We start from the raw sequence: 22,745 nt of genomic DNA on the forward strand, positions 1-22,745 counted from the left end.
CGACTTCCCTGGTGGTCCAGTGGTTAAGACTCCCCAATGCAGGGGCCTGGTCAGGGGAACTACATCTCACACGCTGCAGCTGAGACCTGGCACAGTCAAAAAAAAAAAAGGACATCCTTGTTTTAAAAAAAAACAAACAAGAAGCAACCAAGTTATAGGGATGCTTTCTAGTCAGAGTGTGCAAGCCTGCCACGTGGAAGGCTCCTGTTTGATCTCCTGCCCACATTATACTCTAACCTATTTCTGGCCCTTTCTACTCTTACATTATGTCCTTTATAAAAATGCTCCCCTCTCCCCTGCCTCTAAAATCTTCCTCATATTTAAGACCCAGATAAGTGCCTTTTATAGTTTATAGTTTAGGTCAGTGATTTTGAATGTATGTCATCGAGTCTCCCCACTAGCAGAATCAGTGCGGGTTAAGAGCTCAGGTCTGGATTAGACCTGAGTTTGCCACCTAGAAGCTGTGTGACTTGGGAAAGTTATTCAACCTCTTCATGCCCTAGTCTCCTCGGTTGTAAAACAGGGTCTAAATAGTACCTTCCTCAGATGGTTGTTGAGAGGATGAAAGGACGTAGAGTATGTAAAAATCTTAGGTCAGCGCTGACACATAGTAAATAATAGATGTTAGTGATTGTGTTTGTTATTCTTAGCTTCCTGCTGCTGCTGCTGCTGCTAAGCTGACGACAAGGTCTGTGGCATGTTCTCTGCAGCAATTGCTGCTGTGTTGGGCACATAGTCAGTGCTAAATGAGCATTTGTTAGTGGATTTTGAGGAGTATAGAGGCTCTGTTTCCTTTCCATGATCTTCTCACCTCTCCACCAATAGCAACAGAAAAAGCAGCCCCCTAGACCTGGGTTTCATCCCTGGGTTGGGAAGACCCCCAGGAGGATCCCACTCCAGTATTCTTGACTGGGGAATCCCCATGGACAGAGGAGCCTGGCTACAGTCCATGGGATTGCAAAGAGGCGGACACGACTGAGTGACTAAGCACAGCACAGCAAACCTTAGTAAAGGCAATGTAGCAAGGTGGATGATGTGGAAGATTGGCTGCGTCACCGGCAGGGAGGAGGGGTAATAGGAGGGGTAAGAGAGGGGTGGCTGATGATACGAATAAGCAACAGGAAGCTGAGAGGAAACCAGCAAGAGGCGGTTCTGTGTTCCACCCTGCAGCCGTCAAGTTCAGCCACTGCCCAAGTCGTCGTTCAGTTCAGCTGGTTATGAGATGGGGGTCAACCAGTCTGTGAGCTTCCCACCCGTCACGGGACCCCACCTCGTAGGCTGTGGGGATGTGATGGAGGGTCAGAGCCTCCAGGTAAGTGTCTCCAGCATGTCTCCACTGCTTCTGTCTGCACGTCTGATGATGTCATTCCAGCTAGGGGAAACCTGAGTTAGAGCTGGTTTGGATTTGATTGCCGAGCACCCAGGTCTCTTTCCCCTGAACTTTTCTCCTCTTTTCAATTAGAGACATCTCAACAGACAAGAGATGATGGGTTCTTTTTCCCAACTTGGAGGAACTGGGGCCTCTAAGTTCAAAGGTAGCTATCTGATGTCTTGAGAGCAGGTGCCTGATCCTGGGAAGGTTTTGGATCTCGCCCTAATCTGAGTGTATGAGAGGAAGAGCGGTGGGCTATGTGCCATTGACCTTTGACGCCCCGGCCCCGAGTAGGAAAACAGTCTCCTTTTTCTCGTCTTCTGCTCTCGTCTGTTCCCCCTCCTACTTTAGTCTGGGACTTTCCCTCCTTCAGTTCCTAGGTCATTCTCTGCTGGCCCTTGAACTCTCCCCTCTCCCTTGTGAGAGGCACATACCCCCATGTAGAGTGAATGTGCTGCTGCTGCTTCCTAGGGGCCAGGCTCCAGGGTTGTCCTGGGTGCCACCAATGTCACCCCGTTCAACAAGAGAGCTACGGCTTCGCTTCTGGGGCTCCTCCAGACCTGGGCTTCCAGCCAAATTGAAATCTTTTGATAGCCCAAGCACTGGAAATATTTTAGTACTCCTCCAATGTAATTCAAAATACAGTTGGCTGTTTGAAATAACATAAGCCTTACATGAATGCCGAACATAAAATTGCTTCTTTTTGGTTTTTCTGAAGGCAAAATTCAGGTATGTGAATTGAAGGTAAAGTTTCCCTGTTTCAGTACTTGGCTGGTACCCCCAAACAACTGCTGAACGTGTCTGTTGGGAAATGTAGCCATGCTTGGGCTTCTTGCTCCGAGCAGCTGCTGTCTTTTTTCTCTTACAGGGCAGCTTCTTTCGACTGTTCTACCCGTGCCAAGAGGCAGAGGAGACCTCGGAGCAGCCCCTGTGGATTCCCCGCTATGAGTACTGCGCTGGCCTGGCCGAATACCTAAAGTTTAATAAGCGCTGGGGGGGGTTACTGTTCAACCTGGGTGTGGGTAAGAGCTGGCGTCACCCCTGGGTGCTCTCCCAGCTGTAGTTATGTCCCTTGGGGATCTCCAGGCAGACACAGTACCTTGTAGTTTGTGTTGTCCAGCCCTTTTGTAGTGGGGCATCTGTTAGTCAGTGTGGTATGGAGAGTGGAGAGAATTACAAACATAAGAACTTTATTTATTTGTTTGTTTGTTTGTTTTTGAAGAGCTTTAGTTATAGAGTTAGACTGCCCTGGATTCGAATCCAGTCCTTATCATTTACTAGCTGTGGGGCTTGGGCCAGTTACTTAATGTGTCTGAACATCTACCTTTGCAGGATTGTAATGTCAGACGTATATAAAAGATGCACTCTAGTGCTGTGCTTGGGATGTAGAATGTGTTCCATAGGTGGCAACTATTACTTATGTATCCAGCATGCATTATTTCTACTCTGTGTCAGCTATAGCGTAGATTAAAGAAGCACTCTTGACTGCCAAGGAGCATACCATCTCCTGCAGTTGCCCCTCTAGCTCCTCCCTCTTCTGGGTCAGATCACACTGAGTCATCCACTTCCCCCAAAGACCTCACCATTAGGAACTCTACCGACTGCCTTAGCATCTCAGGGATTTACCCCGTAGGTTGTTCAGTACTTCCCCTTTGGATTTCTTTTCCCACTTTCTGTTGTGTTCATGCTCCCAAGGGGAGAAACAGGGAAAGAATAAATGATTGATTGTCCTGGGCTGCTCGGGTGAAAGGTGGATGTCTTGAGAGGAGGGCCACTGGGTCCCCACCATGCTTGTGCTCAGGCTGCCCTTGGGGGGCAGCCGGAGATTCTTATCCCATGTCTCTGCTAGGATCTTGTCGCCTGCCTGTTAGCTGGAATGGCCCCTTTAAAACAAAGGACTCTGGATACCCCTTGATCATCTTCTCTCATGGCATGGGAGCCTTCAGGTAAGAGTTGCTCTCCCCCAGATCTTGTCACATTCCTTGCCTAGTTGCAGCTGCTGACTCTCAGCATGTTCTCAAAAGACAAAGAAACCCATATTTCCATCTGTCAGCTCTCTTATCTATCATCCGCTTCATCCCAAAGCACTGGGTCCACCTTCTTTAGAAGGCCTTCCTCAAGCCCCTTTCACCTGGTGGAGCCTTTCAGCAGCCTTCATATCTTTCCCTTCTCATGTTCTAGCATTTATATAAATACTTGTTTTAGCCTTCTTCCTCTATAACAGCCCAGAAGTACTAGAAGGAGCTTGAGCTTTATGTTCAGAGAGTCAATTATTCAACATGCATCGGGGACAGCAGTGATGAAGACATTCTGGCTCCCTGCTCCGTGGAGCTTGCAGCCTCAGCTGTTAATCTCAGCCTCACCACTGTGCTGTGTGAGCTAGGACCATGGTAGGCGTCTCTGAGCCTGTATTTCCTCATCTGTCAAATGGACTCAGATGAGACACCGAGTAGGTGTGCACTTAAGTCCATACTCCTCTCCATCTCTCTACATGGAGGATTGTGGGGCGATGAACTGTAAGAGCCCCTTCGTCATCAACTTCAGGGAATGCTGGCCTGTTTTACAAGTCAGTGAAACTGTGAAAGTGAAAGTCACTCTTTGTGACCCTATAGACTATACAGTCCATGGAATTCTCCAGGCCAGAATACTGGAGTGGATAGCCTTTCCCTTCTCCAGGGGATCTTCCCAACCCAGGGTTTGAACCCAGGTCTCCCATTGTGGATGGATTCTCTACCAGCTGAGCTACGAGGGAAGCCCAAGAATACTGGTGTTGGTAGTCTATTCCTTCTCCAGCGGATCTTTCCGACTCAGGAATTGAACCAGGGTCTCCTGCATTGCAGGTGGAATTGCAGGTGGATTCTTTCCCAACTGAGATCTCAGGGAAGCCCTTACAAGTCAATATCCATTCAGAATTCTCCCCATGAATTCTTATTTCTGCACCTTGGTGTGTTATGTAGTTATGTAGTTACGTATTAACTACTGTGCACGTGGTTCCTGTTTAAGCTTGTGAATATTCTCACTGTATGTTCATTCATCAACATATAAGTCTAGTTTATGTCCAAGAGTGTTACACAAAGTCATCTATTTTTGCCTTTACACATCCCACTTCCACTGGAACGATTGTTTACACTGTAGCCAGGGAGGTCTATTTTATTTTATTATTATTATTGTTTGCTTTGGCATATTCCTGCTCTGAGGAACATCAGTAAGTTCTTTTTATTTATTTAAAAAATTATTTTTAATTGAAGGATAGTTGCTTTAAAATATTTTGTTGGCTTTCGCCATACATCAACATGAATCAGCCGTAGGTATACAAATGTCCCCTCCCTCTTAAGCCTCCCTCCCAACTCCCTCCCGACCCCACCCCTCTAGGTTGTCAGAGCATGAGCTTTGGGTTCCTGTGTCATTCAGCAAATTCCCACTGGCTATCTCTTTTGCTTGTGGTCTTGTATATGTTTCAGTGCTACTTTCTCAAACCATCCCACGTCCCTCCCCCACTGTGTCCCAAAGTCTGTTCTCCATGTCTGCGTCTCCATCGTTGCCCTGTAGACAGGTTCATCAGTACCCTCCTGCTAGATTCCATATATATGCTGCTCTAAGTCGCTTCAGTCGTGTCCGACTCTGTGCGACCCCATAGACGGCAGCCCACCAGGCTCCCCCGTCCCTGGGATTCTCCAGGCAACAACCCTGGAGTGGGTTGCCATTTCCTTCTCCAATGCAGGAAAGGGAAAAGTGAAAGTGAAGTCGCTCAGTCGTGTCCGACTCTTAGCGACCCCATGGACTGCAGCCTACCAGGCTCCTCCGTCCATGGGATTTTCCAGGCAACAGTACTGGAGTGGGGTGCCATTGCCTTCTCCAATATATATGTTAGTATATGATATTTGTCTTTCTCTTTCTGACTTACTTCACTTTGTATAATAGGCTCTAGGTTCATCTACCTCATTGGAACCAACTCAGATGCATTCCTTTTTATATTTGGGAGCCCTTTGAACTTCATTCAGCTCTTGTCATGATCTTATCTGAAGGCAGGTACAGGGCAAAGTTTCCAGCCTAGTTCCTTGCAACTTGCCCACCTCCAGGTTTCCAGACAAACAGCCCTAAAGGTACTATGTTAGTTTCTGCCTCAGAGTTTTTGAGTTTTTTTCTTTGTTTGAAGATACTGGAGTTTTTTTTATTTTTTTGTCCTTGAGACATGCTCTATTTTAGAAATTAGATTATAATATTTATTTAATAAAATAAATATAAAGTATTTAATAAAATAGATGCTATAAATAAAATAAATTATAAATTTTTAATTATAAAAATTCTATTTTTTATATTAGAGTACAGTTGATTAACAATATAGCATTAGTTTGAGGTTTATAACAAGGCAATTCAGTTGTACATATACATGTATCTATTCTTTTTCAAATTCTTTTCTCATTTAGGTTGTTACATTACATTGAGCAGATTTCCCTGTGCTATGCAGTAGGTCCTTGTTGCTTACCCATTTTAGATATAGCAGTGTGTACATGTCCATCCCAAACTCCCTAACTGTCCCTTTTCCCCTGGTAACCATAACTTTGTTTTTGAAGTCTGTGAGTCTGTTTTGTAAATAAGTTCATTTGTATCTTTTTTTTTTTTTTGGCTTTAAGATTCCACATATAATTAACAGTATTTATTTGTCTTACTGAGAGGGTAACAGGCAGGAAGGCCATGGGTCTCCAAATGGAGGAAATAGGCAGCAAGTGTCAGACATTTATCTCTCTCTTAAGCGACAGGAGGAAACTACAAGTGTTAGATTTTTTCCCCTTCTCTATACAAATTTAAAAAGAGGTGTTGTAGCCACACTTTCCGGGAAACAAACTCACTCAGAAGGACAATGCAGATAGTGGAGGGCAGTGTATTACACCAGCGGGCCCAAGGCAGAGTCTCCTCTTAGCCAAGGACCCCGACCAGTTTTTGTGAAAACCTTATAAACCCTAAGTGTACTTGCTCAAACCCACCTCCCCAAATTCCTTGAAATTAGTCTGGACAAGGTAAAGAGAGGTAGGATCAAAGTTAACCCATGATTCATGTGTCACAAGACTTGATAAACAGTGGATATTTATCAATAAGCCTGTGGTCATATCCCTGTAAACAAAATAGAATTTACCACTTTGTTCTGTTACAGAGATAATTAGCATATTCTTTTAGGCAACAAGAGTCCAAGTACAAGTCCTGAGGCTCTTTTATCCGGGGGTCTGGTTTTCCATTGGTATGCCATTTCTATAGACACCAGGCACAAAGTTCAGAGTCCATTGGGAGGGTGGCTGTGTGTGTAGCCTAATGTTCACAGCCTGGCCTAAGATGGAATCCAGCTATGTCTGTTTTCTCCTTCAGTATCTGTTAAAATTCTGTGTTGCCATGAGGACACCTGGTTACACCAGAACTTCAGTTCAGTTCAGTCACTCAGTCATGTCCAACTCTTTGTAACCCCATGGACTGCAGCATGCCAGGCCTCCCTGTCCATCACCGACTCCTGGAGTTTATTCAAACTCATGTCCATTGAGTCGGTGATGCCATCCAAGCATCTCATCTTCTGTCGTCCCCGTCTCCTCTGCCTTCAATCTTTGTAGCATCAGGGTCTTTTCTAATGAGTCAACTCTTCACATGAGGTGGCCAAAGTATTGGAGTTTCAGCTTCAGCATCAGTCCTTCCAATGAATATTCAGGACTGATCTCGTTTAGAATGGACTGGTTGGATCTCCTGGCAGTCCAAGGGACTCTCAAGAGTCCTCTCCAACACCACAGTTCAAAAGCATCAGTTCTTCAGCGCTCAGCTTTCTTTATAGTCCATCTCTCACAGAACTTAACTTTTTTCAAACCTTGAGCTAACCCATGCTTTTTTCTTGTGGAAATGTTTGTCTTAAGCTATGTTAATGACTATGTATTTACTCTAGACTCTGTCTTCTAGTTGGTACCACCTAAGACTCAGAACCAGTTTGTTTTACTCATGCAAATATTCTCTTAAGTTATGTTCATGAGGCTGTATTTGCTTGGAAACCTGCCTTTCTTCAAGATTCCTGTCAGTCATGTTATGGCCCCGACAACTCACCCTGTGGTGATGTTATCTCAAAATGCATGTTGTCGGTGAGGGGCCTGGTGCCATTCTCTGAGTTTTGAGACATTTCCTTTCTCTAATTAGCAGACTGCTAGTAGCTATATAACTTCCGGCTAAAGACTAGCAGGGGGGCACTCTTTCTGCCTCCTTCTAATGTCTGTGTCCGAAGCTTTCTCTATCTCTTTTATACTTTAATAAAACTTTATTACACAAAAGCTTTGAGCGATCAGGCCTCGTCACTGGCCCCGGATTGAACTCTTCTCCTCCAGAGGCCAAGAATCCTGGTGTCGTTCACAGCTCAGCAACAACCTCTCCTTACTTCACTCAGTCTGTCCATGATGCTGCAAATGTCTGCCCTAGGGTTTCATCTGTGCTGTGCTCTGTGGCTGTTCCCTTTGCTTGGAATATTTCCTGTTCTGTTCCTCTCTTCTCCCCACCTTTAGTCTTTGGCCTGGCTAATTCCAAATTACCTTCAGGGTCTTAGTTTTGGTGTCACCTTCTTAGGGACACCCACCCTGACATGCTTTCATAAGACAATCTGTACTTCTCAGTACTTAACATAATTGTAATGAATTAATTATTTATGTGATTATTCTTTAACATATGTCTTTTTTACTAGATTGTAAGCTCCATGAAGGCAGAGACCATGTCTGTCTTCTATCTTTCCCGATGTCTAGGGCAGTACCTGGAAAACAGTAGTTTCCCAATAAATATTTATGTTTTGCTAGCTTCCATACATTCAGCAGATTTCTGTTGAGCACCTGCTCTGTGCCAGTTTCTTGGCATGAAAAAAAGGTGGGACATATAGAAATAAAACAAATCAAGGAATTTTCATCCACTAGAGGAGACTGCATCTAGATGTACATAATTATAGTCCATGGCAGGAAGTGGAGAGCAGATGTAGAGATGAGAAGGACGGCAACATGGTTTTCAATGTTGCTTTCTTATTCAGTAAATTTAGTACCTGCCATGTGTGAGGGCCTATGCTGTGGCTGGGTGTTCAGTAGTGAATAAGATAGAGCCCCTGCTTTCAGATTGTAGTCTAGTGGAGAAAAGGAGCTGAGAAATACTCTTTCCTAAGCTCACAGAGAACAGGTGAGCGCATGACTTTAGCGTGGTCTTTTTGGTCTAAGACTCTGTCTTGAGGCTTCACATCTAAATAGACTTGGGTGAATCAATTATAAATACTCTTCATTAACTGTAGTGAAATTCCAAGAAAAAAAGGCAGGGAGGTAAAGAGACATGGTTTCCTCTCATTGTATCTGTGGTTAATTCAGGATCTGAAATCCTTCTCATGGGTCACAGACTTGTGACTTTCCATCCCAGGGAGACGTGTGTATTTTTAAATATTACCAAACCATTTGTAATGTGCCCCTGTCTAACATTACATGTTTGGTCTTGTGAGGTAGGTGGGTGGAAGAATATTTTACAGATGAGCAAACCAACTCTGAAAGGCGGACTTGCTCAAGATTACAGTCTGAACTGGGGAGGGATCAGAAATCTCTAGCTCTTAAATCCTGTTCATTGCCTCCCCAAGAGAAGTGAGAGAAGGTAAAAAGAAATTTAAGTAACTGACCTTCCTGAATCAGTTAGGGTACAGGCAAGTTGTATTTAATAGAAAAACTCAAACAATAGTGACCTAAATAATATAAAGTTTATTTTTTGCTCAGATAAAGTAAAACTAGACAGAGCTAATATGGTAGTTCTATAAAGTAAAAAACCAGACTTCTTTTATAATCTTGCTCTGTGTGTGTGGCTTCTGCTTCTAAGAATATCTCATGACCCAGGGAGGTTGCTTAGCTCTAGCCAATACATCCACAGTCCATGCTGTAGGAAGGGAAAACTCCCCTGAAAGTTCTATATAACACAGCTGCTTACATACTGTTGACTAGAGCTGCCCTGTCCATTTTGGTAACTTCTGGCCACATGTGTCTATTGAATATTTGAAGTATGACTGGTCCAAACTGAGATATGCTATAAGCATAAAACACACACTGGGTTTCAAAGACTTCATATGAAAAAAAAAAAAAGATAGTGCAATAAAATATTTTGTTAATTTAAAAATCTTGATTATATGTTGAAATGATAATGTTTTAGCTATATTGGGTTATTAACCATCCAGGCTGATGCTTCTTCCTGGAAGACTTTACCAGAGCCTTTAAAAGATATTGTCTAAAGAGACTCTGGGGCACAGAGCACAGGTTTTGGAGTCAAAAAGCCCCAGCGTAAAGTTTGACTCTACCACTTACTTAGTTGTGTAACCTGGGGCAGATACTTGGCCTATTGTGAAAAGAGCTCTTATCATAGAAAGTACTCATAAAGGACTCACTGTTATTTTATGTGTGTGTATATATATATATATATATATATATACATACACCATTTTATAAATTTACCATTCTCGTTCATACAATGGAATGTTACATGGCTTTTAAAAAAAAATCACACCACAGGAAAATATGAACTGGCATAAGAAGACATTCATACTGTTTTGCTAAATGAAAAAAAGGCCACAAAATAGCTTATATTAAATAATAACATTATTTTTTAATGCATTTTTAAAAGAACTGGAAGGACAAACATCAAAATATCCAAAAAATTCTGTTTCTTTTCACTATTTAAAATATATCTACTAGAAAATTTTAAATCGCTTAGAGTAGCATTACATTCCTGTTGCTGGACTAGAACTTAGTCACATAGACAAACCTGGCTACAGAGAGGCTGGGAGGTGTCATTTTGATCTATGAGAGTGTCTTCAGCTGAAAATTAGATTCTTTTATTAAGGAGGAAGGGAAAAATAGGTGTTTGGAGTAGGCAATTAGCAGTGTCTGCCATATTTTTTTTGAATGTTGGAGGACAGACCAAAGGAACCCACATGCTAAATCACAGATGCATATTTGCATGTTAAAAAGTAGCCAGAGTGCTTGTCCTCAGGGAGCTCACCAACTAATTTGGGAGATGTACGGTATACAGAGGGCATGGCAACCCACTCCTGTACTCTTGCCTGGAGAACCCCGTGGATAGAGGAGCCTGGCAGGGTGTGGTACATAGTGTTGCAAAGAGTTAAGACGCAACTGAAGCGACTTGGCACGCAGCACGCACAATATATACACAATAAAAAAGCAACTGTGTGGAGTAGCCAAATTGTATTGGGGTTGGGATGGGGAAGATGAGTCAGTGTTTGGGGTTGCAAAACATCGTGGATCAATCTGCACATGCTCCCTGGAGGAGAACACTTGGATTTTTGGTGAGAGTTGGGGTATGCTGGCTGGGGAAAGCTCCTGAAGAAGGGCTGCTGCAAATGAAGCTTCCTCCATTCCATCTTTTGCGATGGCTACTAGCAGAGCATGGTTGGACGGGAGGCTAAGGGCAGGCCATTCTTTGATCACTTCTCTCGGTTCCTTCCTGGATCTCTAGGACAGTGTATTCAGCCTTCTGCATGGAGCTGGCTTCTCGTGGCTTTGTGGTTGCTGTACCAGAGCACAGGTGAGGATGACAGTCTAAACGAACCATCATGGGTCAGGTGTCTGCCATCCTGGGCTTGGGTATAGGCTAGTTTCCTCTGGATATATTATTTCCAGTCCTAGTGTTAGGCAAGGTAGGGATTGTATTCGTTTTAAAACGTGAGGACGCCAGGGTTCAAAGATACTGACTAACTTTGCTGAAAGTGACACAGCTAAATTGGGGTTCAAACCCAGGTCAGTCCCCCAAATCCCCATGTTTTTCTACTCTCCTAAGTATGCCCCCTGTCTTTTCCCCATTTAGCTAGAGGATAAGCTAGAATGGCTTGGCTGATTTTAAGGAGGATTTGGTAAAGGGGAAAATAAGTCCCTGGGGGCATGTGTATTGCAGGGATGGGTCAGCTGCGGCCACCTGTTTCTGCAAGCAGACCCCAGAGGAGAACCAGCCTGACAATGAGGCCCTGAAGGAGGAATGGATCCCCCACCGTCAAATTGAGGAAGGGGAGAAGGAATTCTATGTTCGGAACTACCAGGTAGGCTTATGCCAATAGGGAGGGAGAGTTACTAAGCCTGTCTTCTGTATAAGACACTCACTAAGAAGAGTTTGAACTCACTTCTTTTGAAATCTCGCTCAGAGTGGTCCTGAGCTTGTCACAGCTGAGAAATGAGCTCTTAATCAAAACTCTTAACAATTGCAAGTGACAGAAACCCAACTCAAGCTTGTTCCACAAAAAGGAGAATTGGTTGGTTTACATAGCAGACTGTAGGAAGGACAGGACCACTGGAATCACCGTCATTTCTGTCCCCTTGCTGGTTGGTCTCATCTACTAACTGGCTTACCATATGAGGTTGCGCATGTCCGCCCTCACCATCTAAGAGAAGAGGGCTGTTTGGGGGTTGTCCCCGGTTTCTTCCCCAAGATGTAATATAAAAAATCCTGGATAGAGACTCAGGCTGGGGAGAAGTACCAAAATATGAAGTTCCCATCAGAAATGCATTGCTAGATATTTTTGGTGAGGGATAATCCTCAGAAGTCAAGGTTAATAGAAGTAGGGGTGGATTGAGTACTAGCAGTCAAAAGCAGTAGACATATGCTATAAATGGGCAAGCAGAATCCAGTACAGGGTTGATAATAGGAACACTTTTATGTCCTTTTGTTTTCGAGATGCTTTCATATGCCACACAGTATACCCATATTATACCTCTGTTTGCCATGGGTAGGTGGGTAGAGTGAACAGCTGGGTTGACTCCATTGCGCTGTGAGGTGGGGCTGACGTGAGTGGCTGTGAGGGAGCTGAGGCTTTCTCAGGATGTGGGGCCCACAGTGCTTGCTGAGATGGGGGTGGGCACAGCATCTCTGCACTCTTCCTTGGCTCTGAGGGGGACGGAGATTCCCACTGGGTGGTTGCGTGGTATTCCACTCCCACCAGGACTGTCTCCATTGCAGGTGCATCAGAGGGTGAGCGAGTGTGTGAGGGTGTTGAAGATCCTACAAGAGGTCACTGCTGGGCAGGCCGTTCTCAACATCTTGCCTGGCGGATTGGATCTGATGACCTTGAAGGTATGGCAGCACTTGGTATGACCGGGAACATATTTTATTCACCAAGACTTTCTTGGTTACAAATAACAGAAACCTAACTCACTAGCTTCAACCAAAAGATAATTTATTGGCTCAAATAAGTAGTAAGACCAGAGGCAGATTGGCTTTAGGCCAGTGTAGCTAGAGCCAGGGTCTCCAGCATTGTCATCAAAGCTCTTGGCACTGTCTCCCTTCTCCTGGCTCAGCTCCATTCTGTGTATATGGGCTTTATTCTCACCAGACTTTCTCCATCAGGCATAGAAGGGTGGTTGCTGGCATTCGGAACCTGCATTTCAACTCAGCTGTAGATTTAAAAGGAAAAGAGAATTTTTAGCTTCCAATGTCTGGAAAGGCCATGGCTCTATTTGGGTCATATTCACATTCTGAGCCAATCTCTGTGTCAGAGGGATAGGGTATTCTGGTTGGCCTGCCTAGGATATATACCCACTTCTGCATTAGGGGAACCTGAGCACCAGGACTGACAGTCCCTCAGGGCCACATGGATGAGGGAGAGATGGTTCATTCACAAAGGAAGGGCTGTGGATCTGCAGACAAGCTCTGTTGTCTACTGCGGGCTTGTTCCTTCTTTTAAGGGAATCCTAAGAACCCCTGGGAGGAGAGAAACTGTCCCCGCTATGAAATTTGGTGCCTATAAAAGTATATTTTCCTCCCCCATCCTATCCTTTTCCCCATAATCTGAAAAGTAGCTCAGCCTTTATTTAGAGAACCAAGAAAGCACATAAAAGCATGAAAGAAAACGAAACAGAATTTTTTGATGTTTGTCCTTCTAGGTCTTTTAAAAATGCATTTTAAAAAACAATAATGTTATTATTTAATATAAGCTATTTTGTGGCCTTTTTTTCATTTAGCAAAACAGTATGAATGTCTTTTTATGCCAGTTAATATTTTCCTGTGGTGTGATTTTTTTTTTTAATAGCCATGTAACATTCCATTGTATGAATGAGAATGGTAAATTTATAAAATGGTATGTATATATATATAAAATAACAGTGAGTCCTTTATGAGTACTTTCTATGATAAGAGCTCTTTTCATACATACATACACATTGTTATCTCTTTACATAGGAAGAAACCAAGGATCCAATAGTCCAAGTAACTGCCCCAGGTTGCATAGCTAAGTAAGTGGTAGAGTCAAACTTTATGCTGGGGCTTTTTGACTCCAAAACCTGTCCTCTGTGCCCCAGAGTCTCTTTAGACAATATCTTTTAAAGGTTCTGGTAAAGTCTTCCAGGAAGAAGCATCAGCATCAGGCAGGACCTGAAATCCAGAGAACTTTCCCAGCATGTGTTGTCAATTCCCACTGGAGAAGTGGGCCCCAGGCACTGCAGTTCAGGCCTGTGGGCCTGAAACAGGCATCGGGGGATGGCAGGCTACGTATAGCTGGATTAGTTCCAGAGGCAGCCTTTTGAGGAAATAGAGAATTAAAAAAAAAAAAGCTAAGAAGGGGATTCCCTAATGGCTCAGTGACTGCGGCTCCGTGCTCCCAATGCAAGGGGCCCAGATTCGATCCCTGGTCCAGAAACTAGATCCCAGGTGTCGCAACTGAGAGTCACATGCCCCAACTAGAACGTCCTGCATGTTGCAACTAAGACCCGGTGCAGCCAGTAAATAAAATAAATGTTTTTTTTAAAAAGCTAAGTAAATTTTCACCTGTCAGATTGGGCAAGATCCAAAAATTGATGACTTACCCTGTTGGCAAAGCTGTGGGGAAATAAGCGCCGCTCTGTTACTGGTGTGAGTGCAGCTTGTCCCTTGCAGCGCAGTTTGGCAATAGCTGTCAACAGCACAGATGCACGCTGTGTTGGACCCAGCCATTTCCAGTGCTGGGAATTGATTTTACATATCCCTGCATACTTGCGACATGATGTATGTACAAGGTTACTCATCCCAGTGTTGTTTGTTGTAACAGCAGATTGATAGTATCCTAAATGTTCACCCATAAGTGAGCACAACTGGCTTAATAGATTATGGAACAATGGATGTATTATTTTGGATAATGCTAATTGCTGTAACGTCCGTGCCCAGTCGCTCAGTTGTGTCCAAGTCTTTGCGACCCCATGGACTGTATCCTGCCAGGCTCCTCTGTCCATGAGATTTTTTTCAGGCAAGAATACTGGAGTGGGTTGACATTTCCACCTCCAGGGAATCTTCCTGTCCCAGAGATCAAACCCGAGTTTCCTACAACTCCTGCACTGGCAGGTGGATTCTTTACCACTGAGCCACTTGGAAGCAATTGCTATGACATGTAAGCCCCAGATCTCAGTGGCTTAGCGAGGAGAGATTTATTTCTTTCCCACATGAAGTCTAAAATGGGTGCTTCTGTGCAAGGACTGACTCAGGGAACCAGGCTACCTTCCTCTAATTGCTCTACTCTCTTCCACTTATGAAACCTACCTTCACCATATACATTAAGCCAGGAATGGGAAAGGGTGTGGAGGTTGGTATGGAAGAGTGTTTATAGTATCCAGGACTGGAAATGGAGATAATCACTTTCACATTCTATCACAAAACCACTACCACTCACATCAATCACAAGGCCACATCTAACTGCTGGGAAATAGAGTCTAGCTGTGTGTGCAGGAAGAAGAACAGTTTTGGTGATCACTAGTGGTCTGTAGCATGGTGAAATCAAATGTGGCTGTAAAACAGGATAAGGAAGCTCTTGATGTAGTCATATTTGTGTAAAAAAGTAAGGTACAGTATCACTTATGTAAAAGCAAGAACGTATGTATTCATGTTTACCTGTATACCATAAGTAAGCTCTGCAAAGACACAAGAAACTCACCTGTCTGGGTAGGGAATGGGCAACTGTGTGGAAGGGGAAGACTTCTGTATGCTCCTGATTTTAGAGTTATGTGAATATATTACCATTAAAAAAGCTGAAGAGGCCTGGACCAATCTGAAGGAATTTAGCAAAGTGGGGAGAAAAAAAAATTTTTTTTTAATGTGGACCACTTTCAAAGTCTCTGTTGAATTTGTTACAACATTGTTTCTGTTTTATGTTTTGGTTTTCTGACCTGGAAGCATGTGGGAATCTTAGCTCCCCGACCAGGATTCTGCACCCCAGGCATTGGAAGGCAAAGTCTTAACCACTGGAAGGCAAAGTCTTAACCACTGGATCTCCAAGAAAGTCCCATGAAGGGGAGAATTTAGATACAAAATCTTGGGCTAGATTTTACTGAGAGCAAAGGAAGGCACAGGTTCAGGGCAGAGGCTGGACAGTGAATCCTAGAGAGATTTCCTGAGCCTTTTAGCAGGCAGCTGCAGTGGCTGTTTATATAACCATGTCCTGAAGGCTTCTGGGGACAACCGGAAATAGATGAGTGCAGAGCTTGTTAGAGTGAGCAGACTCACTCTGCTGGATAAAAGTCAGGACAGATATCAGAGGAAGTAGAACCTGAGATGCTTTCGGTACAAGCAGTCCTTCCTTCAGAGCGAAGTAGAGGGGCAGCAGGAGCACCCCATTCTGCCCTTGATTTGGTGCAAATATCATCCCTCCTGTTGTAAGGCAAGGATCTAGATGAAGAGAATTCTTATTCTTTTTTTCTTGGCTGTGCTCTGTGGCTTCCAAGATCTTAGGTCCCTGACTGGGGGTTGAACCCAGGCCCCTGCAGTGAAAGTGCTGAGTCCTAACCACTGGACTGTCAGGGAATTCCTGAGAGTTCTCATCCTTAATGTATTCTTCTACTGACTGGTCACATAACTTCAGTTTATTCATTTATTAATAGATATTTGAGTATCTACCTGGTCCAGATATTACAGGTGGTAAGATTATAAACATAAAGGTGAAAGACGTGGTTTTCAGAATTCCTGCCTACAGGAGGCTGCTCAGTCCATGGATGGCCTGAGTGGCTGCTCTCCAGTGGGTAAGAGGTGCTTAATAACGTGGTTTTGGAGGGCTCGCCCACTGTATTGTGCTTCTGTGTCATCGCCTCCCTGTTTCTTCCTCTTGCCCCGAAGAGTCACTAAAAGAGCACCCCTACCTTTCTGACTTGGCTTCCTTCAGGGCGGCATTGACGTGAGCCGTGTGGCTGTAATGGGACATTCATTTGGAGGGGCCACAGCTATTCTGGCCTTGGCCAAGGAGATGCAATTTAGGTGAGTTTCCCAGTGATGCTGCTGTTAGCTCCACATGCCATGCGACCATTCAGCAAGTATTATGTACCCTGCACTGTTTTGGGAGGTGGGGGTTCAGTGGTGAAGAAGAAAGCAAGGTAAACAAAGTAACAAGTAATCAGATCCCCAGCAGGCAAGTGCAAGGAAGAGAAGGAAACAGGCTGATAAGCTAGAGTATCTGGAGGCTTCCTTGCTGCTGCTGCTGCTGCTGCTGCTGTGTTGCTTCAGTCGTGTCCGACTCTGTGTGACCCCATAGACAGCAGCCTGCCAGGCTCCCCCATCCTTGGGATTCTCCAGGCAAGAACACTGGAGTGGGTTGCCATTTCCTCCTCCAATGCATGAAAGTGAAAAGTGAAAGTGAAGTTGCTCAGTCGTGTCCGACTCTTAGGGACCCCGTGGAGGCTTCCTTGAGAAAGTGACGAAAGCTGAGACTTTAAGGAAAAGAAGTCAACCTACGTAAAGGTCTAGAAGATCAGTCTAGGCAGAAGGAACAGCTAAAGGCCCTGAGGTAGAAAGAAGTTTGCTGTGTTAGTGTAGGAGGAGCATAGAGGGGACAGGGGCGGGGCGTATGGGGGGAGTCGCGCAGGATGGGGAACTATGTGATTAGGGAGATAAACCGGCCAGATCACAGGGCCTTTTGGCCAGAGTAAGGAAGTTAGATTTTATTCTAAGTGTGATGGGAAACCACTGAAAATTTTTAAGTATAGAAAAATCTTATTTACATTTAAAAACCACTCTGTGAAGAATGGGGGTTTCTCTAGTGGTTCAGCAGTAAAGAAAGAGCCTATTATGCAGGAGATGCAGGTTCGATTCCTGAGTTGGGAAGATCCTATGGAGGAGGGCATGGCAACCCACTCCAGTATTCTTGCCTGGAGAATACCATGGACAGAGGAGCCTGGCAGGCTGCAGTCCATGGGGTCTCAAAGAGTCTGACACAACTGAATCAACTTAGCACGCACGCATACGTGTGAAGAGTCGGCTGTAGGACAAGACTGGAAACAAGGAGTCTGGTTAGAGGGAGGTGATTTTAGAGTCAAGGTGAGAGATGAGGGATTTGCATTAGGATGGAGGAAGTGGGCTGGAGAGAAGTGATGGAGTCAGGATCGGTTTTAGAATTTTCCAGACTTAGTGATGTATGAGAAAAGGAAAGAGAGGAATTGAGATTTTTCATTTGTGTGCCCATCATTTGAAGGGAAGATGATCGTCCTTTATTGAGATGGAAGAGATCGGGGGTGGGGGGTGTAGGATGCTAACCTTAGGACCTTAGTTTTGCCCTTGGTGACAGAGATTGCTGCTTGACAAACTGGCCATGACTTCGAGTTGCGGCCCTAGGGCGGCTTTCCCTGACCACCCTACCGTGTATGCTCTGGGCTGACTTAGCAGCTTGTATTATCAGGGCACTAAGCTATATTTTGCTGCCTTATGTGTTCTGTCTACACTGCTCCCAGAGCTCCCAGAACTGTGTCATTTATCTCTGGATCCACAACACAAGGCTTAAGCACAGAGTAGGTACCAGATGAGTGGAATGAATGAGTAATGAATGAAGTGTCATTCTGTGTGACGCAAGTCTGCTGCCTGAAAGTAGACCCAAGAGAAGAAGGAGATCAGATCCTTGCTTTCAGAGAATTTAAAAATCTAGAAGGATTTTTGGTGGCTTATAAAGAAAGCTGAGTGCTGAAGAATTGATGCTTTTGAACTGTGGTGTTGGAGAAGACTCTTGAGAATCCCTTGGACAGCAAGGAGATCTAACTAAGCCATCCTAAAGGAAATCAGTCCTGAATATTCATTCGAAAGACTGATGCTGAAGCTGAAACTCCAATACTTTGGCCACCTGATTCGAAGAACTGACTCATTTGAAAAGACCCTGATGCTGGGAAAGATTGAAGGCGGAGGAGAAGGGGACGACAGAGGATGAGATGGTTGGATGGCATCGCTGGCTCAATGGACATGAGTTTGAGTAAGCCCCAGGAGTTGGTGATGGACAGGGAAGCCTGGCGTGCTGCAGTCCATGGGGTCGCAAAGAATCAGACACGACTGAGCTACTGAACTGAACTGAAAAGTTATCTCTAAGAAAGATCCTAACCGAAGGATGTGGGCCCTGGTTCCCCTTCCTGGCTTTCTGAGCCTTTGCCTCACTAAAGGGAGAACTGCACTCTCCCCTCACTACCCTAACTGTCCTTGCTTGGGTTTCTCCATGGCAGTCCCACGTGTCTGGTCTTGTTCCAGGTGTGCTGTGGCTTTGGACGCTTGGATGTTTCCTCTGGAGCATGACTTTTACCCCACGGCCCGAGGCCCTATCTTCTTTATCAATGCTGAGAAGTTCCAGACAGTGGAGACTGTCAACTTGATGAAAAAGATTTGTGACCAGCACCACCAATCCAGGATCATAACTGTCCTGTGAGTAAGCCCCAAGGTCATGCCTAATCTCCAGGGTCTGCTCCATTTTCTTCTCAGCTGTGTCGCTCCCTCTAAATTATCTGGAAGTTCTACCCATGGATAGAATGTCTAAATACCTCCTGTATCTCAGAATCTTCATGCCTTTCAAATTTCATATCTGTCCTTCTCCACTTAGCTCTACCTGCAGTGATTTCTTTACTAGTCGGTATGACTTTATGGCAGGATTTACCTTTTGCTTTCTGGAAAAGGAAATCGTGGGATTGTGCATTGCAGAGGAGGAGGTGTGGGTCTGGGTGGACTCCAGGAATCTCTAATCTCCTTTGAGAATTTTATTGAGTCTTTTGGAGAGTGGGGAGATAGCAGACCTGTGACATTCACAAGACAGATTTTTAGAGACCTTCGTGAAAACCTAAATTCAGGTATCTTCCATAAACCATCTATTTTCTGCCTTAGAAAAACCACATTCTTTTCACGTCCATCATTAGCACCATCAGATGGTTTGATTTTAGGAGCCGTTTTTCACAGACAGAAGATTTTGAGTGACTTTAAGAAATGAACTTTACCTAAGAAGTGGCCTACAGCTACAGTTGAAGGGCTAAAGTCTCACTGATAAATCTCCGACTTGATCCTGCCCTGTACTTGAGCCAAATAACACATGTGCTTCAAGGAGCCCGAATCAGCAAAACAACAAGTAACTACGTGTCATGGACCTCTGTACTCATTCAGGTGGTTGAAATGTCAGATCCGAGGGCCGGACTGCTAGAGGCCTGCTCAGTAAACCATGGCTTCTTCCCTTGCCCACACTGGCCCATGCTGTCTTCCATGGGGCCAGCCTCTCCCCTTTCATTTTGATTTCATGGCAGCAGAAAACTGCTGGAGAGTTTCCCCAAGTCATTGAGATTCAGGATAATTGTGACCTCTAGAGGGAAGCGGGGGTGAGAGCAGTTGGAAAAAGGTATGCAGGGACTGTAGATTTAACTCTTGGCAACGTATTATTTCTTAAACTGAGTGCTGGATACTCAAAGTATCCATTATATTTTTCTTTATACTTTCCCATGTGCCTTAAATAATACATTTTAAAGTCAGCTTTTCTTCAGCATATCAAACAGAGTTTGGCATTTAGATCTTCCTTCCCTCATTGAATTGACTAGTAAATTAGTTCTGAGTAATTTAGCTCAAAATGAACCTTGTGAGAATTTCACCTTCAAATTAAGTGCATTTGATGTCAAATGACAAATTGTAGTCCAGAAACCCTCTTTTATAAGCACTTGCCCTAACTTTCCTGATTATTTAAAGGCAAGTTATTATTTTTTTTCTGGTTTGCTTTGTGGTGCAGTTCTGAGCTAAAGAAAGAGCTGATATGTTTTGTGAATGTTCAGAAGTCATGGGGTAAGAGCCAAGGGGTGATAGTTCATAATAACATGGGAGTGGCAGGGCCTCCAGACCTCACCTCCTTGCCCTGACCCCTCTCCAGCTGACTCTGCCTTCTCCCTGCACAGCCAGGCCTTGTGGTCTCAGAGTTGAGGCAGCTTTGCAGCCAGGCTCACCTGCTTTCAAACCTTAGCTCTGTCTCTTACTAACTATGTGAACTTGGGCAGACCATTTCTCTCCTTTGGTTGTTTCAAAGAGGAAAATACTTCCCTTACTAGATTGTTGTGAGAATTAAGTGAGATAATGCATGTAAAGCACCTTGCACATTGTGGGTGCTTAAATATTTGTGTGCCTTGGCTTCTAGACCCCTACTAGATATTCATTTTTCTTTTCCTCTAGTGGTTCTGTTCATCGGAGTCTAACCGACTTTGTTTTTGTGGCTGGTAACTGGATTAGTAAATTCTTCTCCAGTCACACCCGTGGAAGCTTGGACCCCTATGAAGGTCAGGAGACCGTGGTGCGGGCCATGTTGGCCTTCCTGCAGAAGCATCTTGGTAAGCAGAGAACTGGAGCTTATGGGGCAGCTGGGGAGTACACTGCTTCAAGGGTCAGCCTGCTCCGTCCCTAGAGACTTTTAATAGTTTGAAGAACTGATATTCTAGTTAGCTGCTTTTTGGTTACAAGGACTAGAGATTCACTAATTTACCTTGAGGAAAAAGGGGAGTTTGTTTATGAGAGTACCGCTGGCCAGATGGGAAGGGAAAATTTATAGGAACGGAGGTAGCTTGTAGGACTGACTTCTGTCTCTTGGGCTCAGTCTCTCTGTCTCTTCCTCCCGTGGTATTTCTGTTTCTCTTTACTCCAGTTTCCTCTGTACTTTCCGCTGTGCTTTTCCTCTTGCTGATAACATCTACTTATTTGTAGTTTCTACTTCCTCATCACTTTGGTCGGCTTGAACCACTTGCATCTTGTTCTCTCCCTCATGGTATCCCTTTCATCTTCAGCTCCTGCTGGTCACCACCACATTTTCAGAAATTTCTTAGACCAGATTCCCAAGAGAGACAGCTTGGTGGTACCAGCCCATCTTTACCCGCCAAAACATACTGTAGGCCCCTGCCCAGCCTGGGCCCGGAGCTCTTTCGATCAGATGTCTCTTTTTGATCCAGTCAGAATGGAGGAGGCTACCTTACTGTGCCAGGCTGACCCCTCAGCAGGTGCTGTGCAGAGGGCAGCGTCCTTCAGAAGGGAGCCATGCTGGCCTGGGATACTAAGGCTTGACCTAACTCTAACCTAAGACCAAGACCTGAGTCTTTGTAAATCCACCCCACTTGCCCTGGGTATCACCCTGAGAAGGCTCAGACCCCTTGCACATGACAGCTCTTTAGATATTTGAAGTCACCTCTGGTGTCCTCTCTGTTCATTAAGCGAAATGTTCCTGGTGCCTCCACCCGTTCCCTGTGAAATTTCCCCCTTTGAATGGGCTGTTCGTTGGTGTGCCTTTGAATGTGTGCTGCCCTGACTTGAATACAACATGCCAGGTATGGTCTGGCCAGTGCCTGGTACCGTGGGACTGTTGCCTCTGTGTTCTGGACGCTAGACTTCCAGCTGGATGGCCTGAGTGTATTAACCTTTCCACCAAATGCTAAAAAAATTGGATTTGGATTGAGTTTCCTTTAAAAATGCCTCTATCTTATTTTGTTATTTCTTTCTTTGGCTGAACCTTAGTTGCAGCATGCGAACTCTTAGTTGCAGCATGTGGTATCTAGTTCCCCGACCAAGGATCGAACCCAGGCCCCCTGCTTTGGGAGTGTGGAGTCTGAGCCACTGGACCACCAGGGAAGTCTCTGAATCTGTCCTGTTTTGAATGTACTGACTTTTTAAATCTAAATTTGTGTTTCAGTGTTTCTGCCTGTTTGTTTCATCTTGCTCATCGTGAGCCATTATACTAGCATGAGTTTAGAGCCTTTAGGGTTAGTAGAGATGGCAATGGCACCCACTCCAGTACTCTTGCCTGGAAAATCCCATGGACGGAGGAGCCTGGTGGGCTGCAGTCCATGGGGTCGCTAAGAGTTGGACACGACTGAGCGACTTCACTTTCACTTTTTACTTTCATGCATTGGAGAAGGAAATGGCAACCCACTCCAGTGTTCTTGCCTGGAGAATCCCAGGGACAGGGGAGCCTGGTGGGCTGCCATCTATGGGTCGCACAGAGTCTGACACTACTGAAGCGACTTAGCAGCAGCAGCAGCAGCAGCAGCAGAGACCTTAGAGCATTATTCTTATCACCTGGCAAGAGAATAATGGATCTGTCTCAAGACTTTAATGGGCCCTGACTACATGGTCTCCT

At 44.7% G+C, this 22,745-nt stretch overlaps 1 protein-coding gene and 1 non-coding gene across 4 annotated transcripts in view; one reads left to right on the top strand and one right to left on the bottom strand.

The window, feature by feature from the left end:
• PAFAH2 (platelet activating factor acetylhydrolase 2) overlaps positions 1 to 22,745 on the top strand; it is a 39,487-nt gene that overhangs the window by 4,879 nt on the left and 11,863 nt on the right. Inside the window, 9 exon segments of one of the 3 annotated variants that reach the window (NM_174570.2) lie at positions 1,171 to 1,312; positions 2,241 to 2,394; positions 3,222 to 3,318; positions 10,871 to 10,939; positions 11,306 to 11,447; positions 12,362 to 12,475; positions 16,521 to 16,612; positions 18,857 to 19,027; positions 20,798 to 20,952. In NM_174570.2, the coding sequence (NP_776995.1) occupies positions 1,223 to 1,312; positions 2,241 to 2,394; positions 3,222 to 3,318; positions 10,871 to 10,939; positions 11,306 to 11,447; positions 12,362 to 12,475; positions 16,521 to 16,612; positions 18,857 to 19,027; positions 20,798 to 20,952 (1,084 nt within the window). In that variant the 5' untranslated portion in view covers positions 1,171 to 1,222. 3 annotated transcript variants of the gene reach the window in all.
• On the bottom strand, positions 16,094 to 16,165 carry TRNAE-UUC (transfer RNA glutamic acid (anticodon UUC)). The gene has a single exon. It is a non-coding gene; the product is annotated as a tRNA-Glu (tRNA).

This window comes from Bos taurus, chromosome 2 (assembly GCF_002263795.3).
Source record: "Bos taurus isolate L1 Dominette 01449 registration number 42190680 breed Hereford chromosome 2, ARS-UCD2.0, whole genome shotgun sequence".
Lineage (NCBI taxonomy): Eukaryota > Metazoa > Chordata > Mammalia > Artiodactyla > Bovidae > Bos > Bos taurus.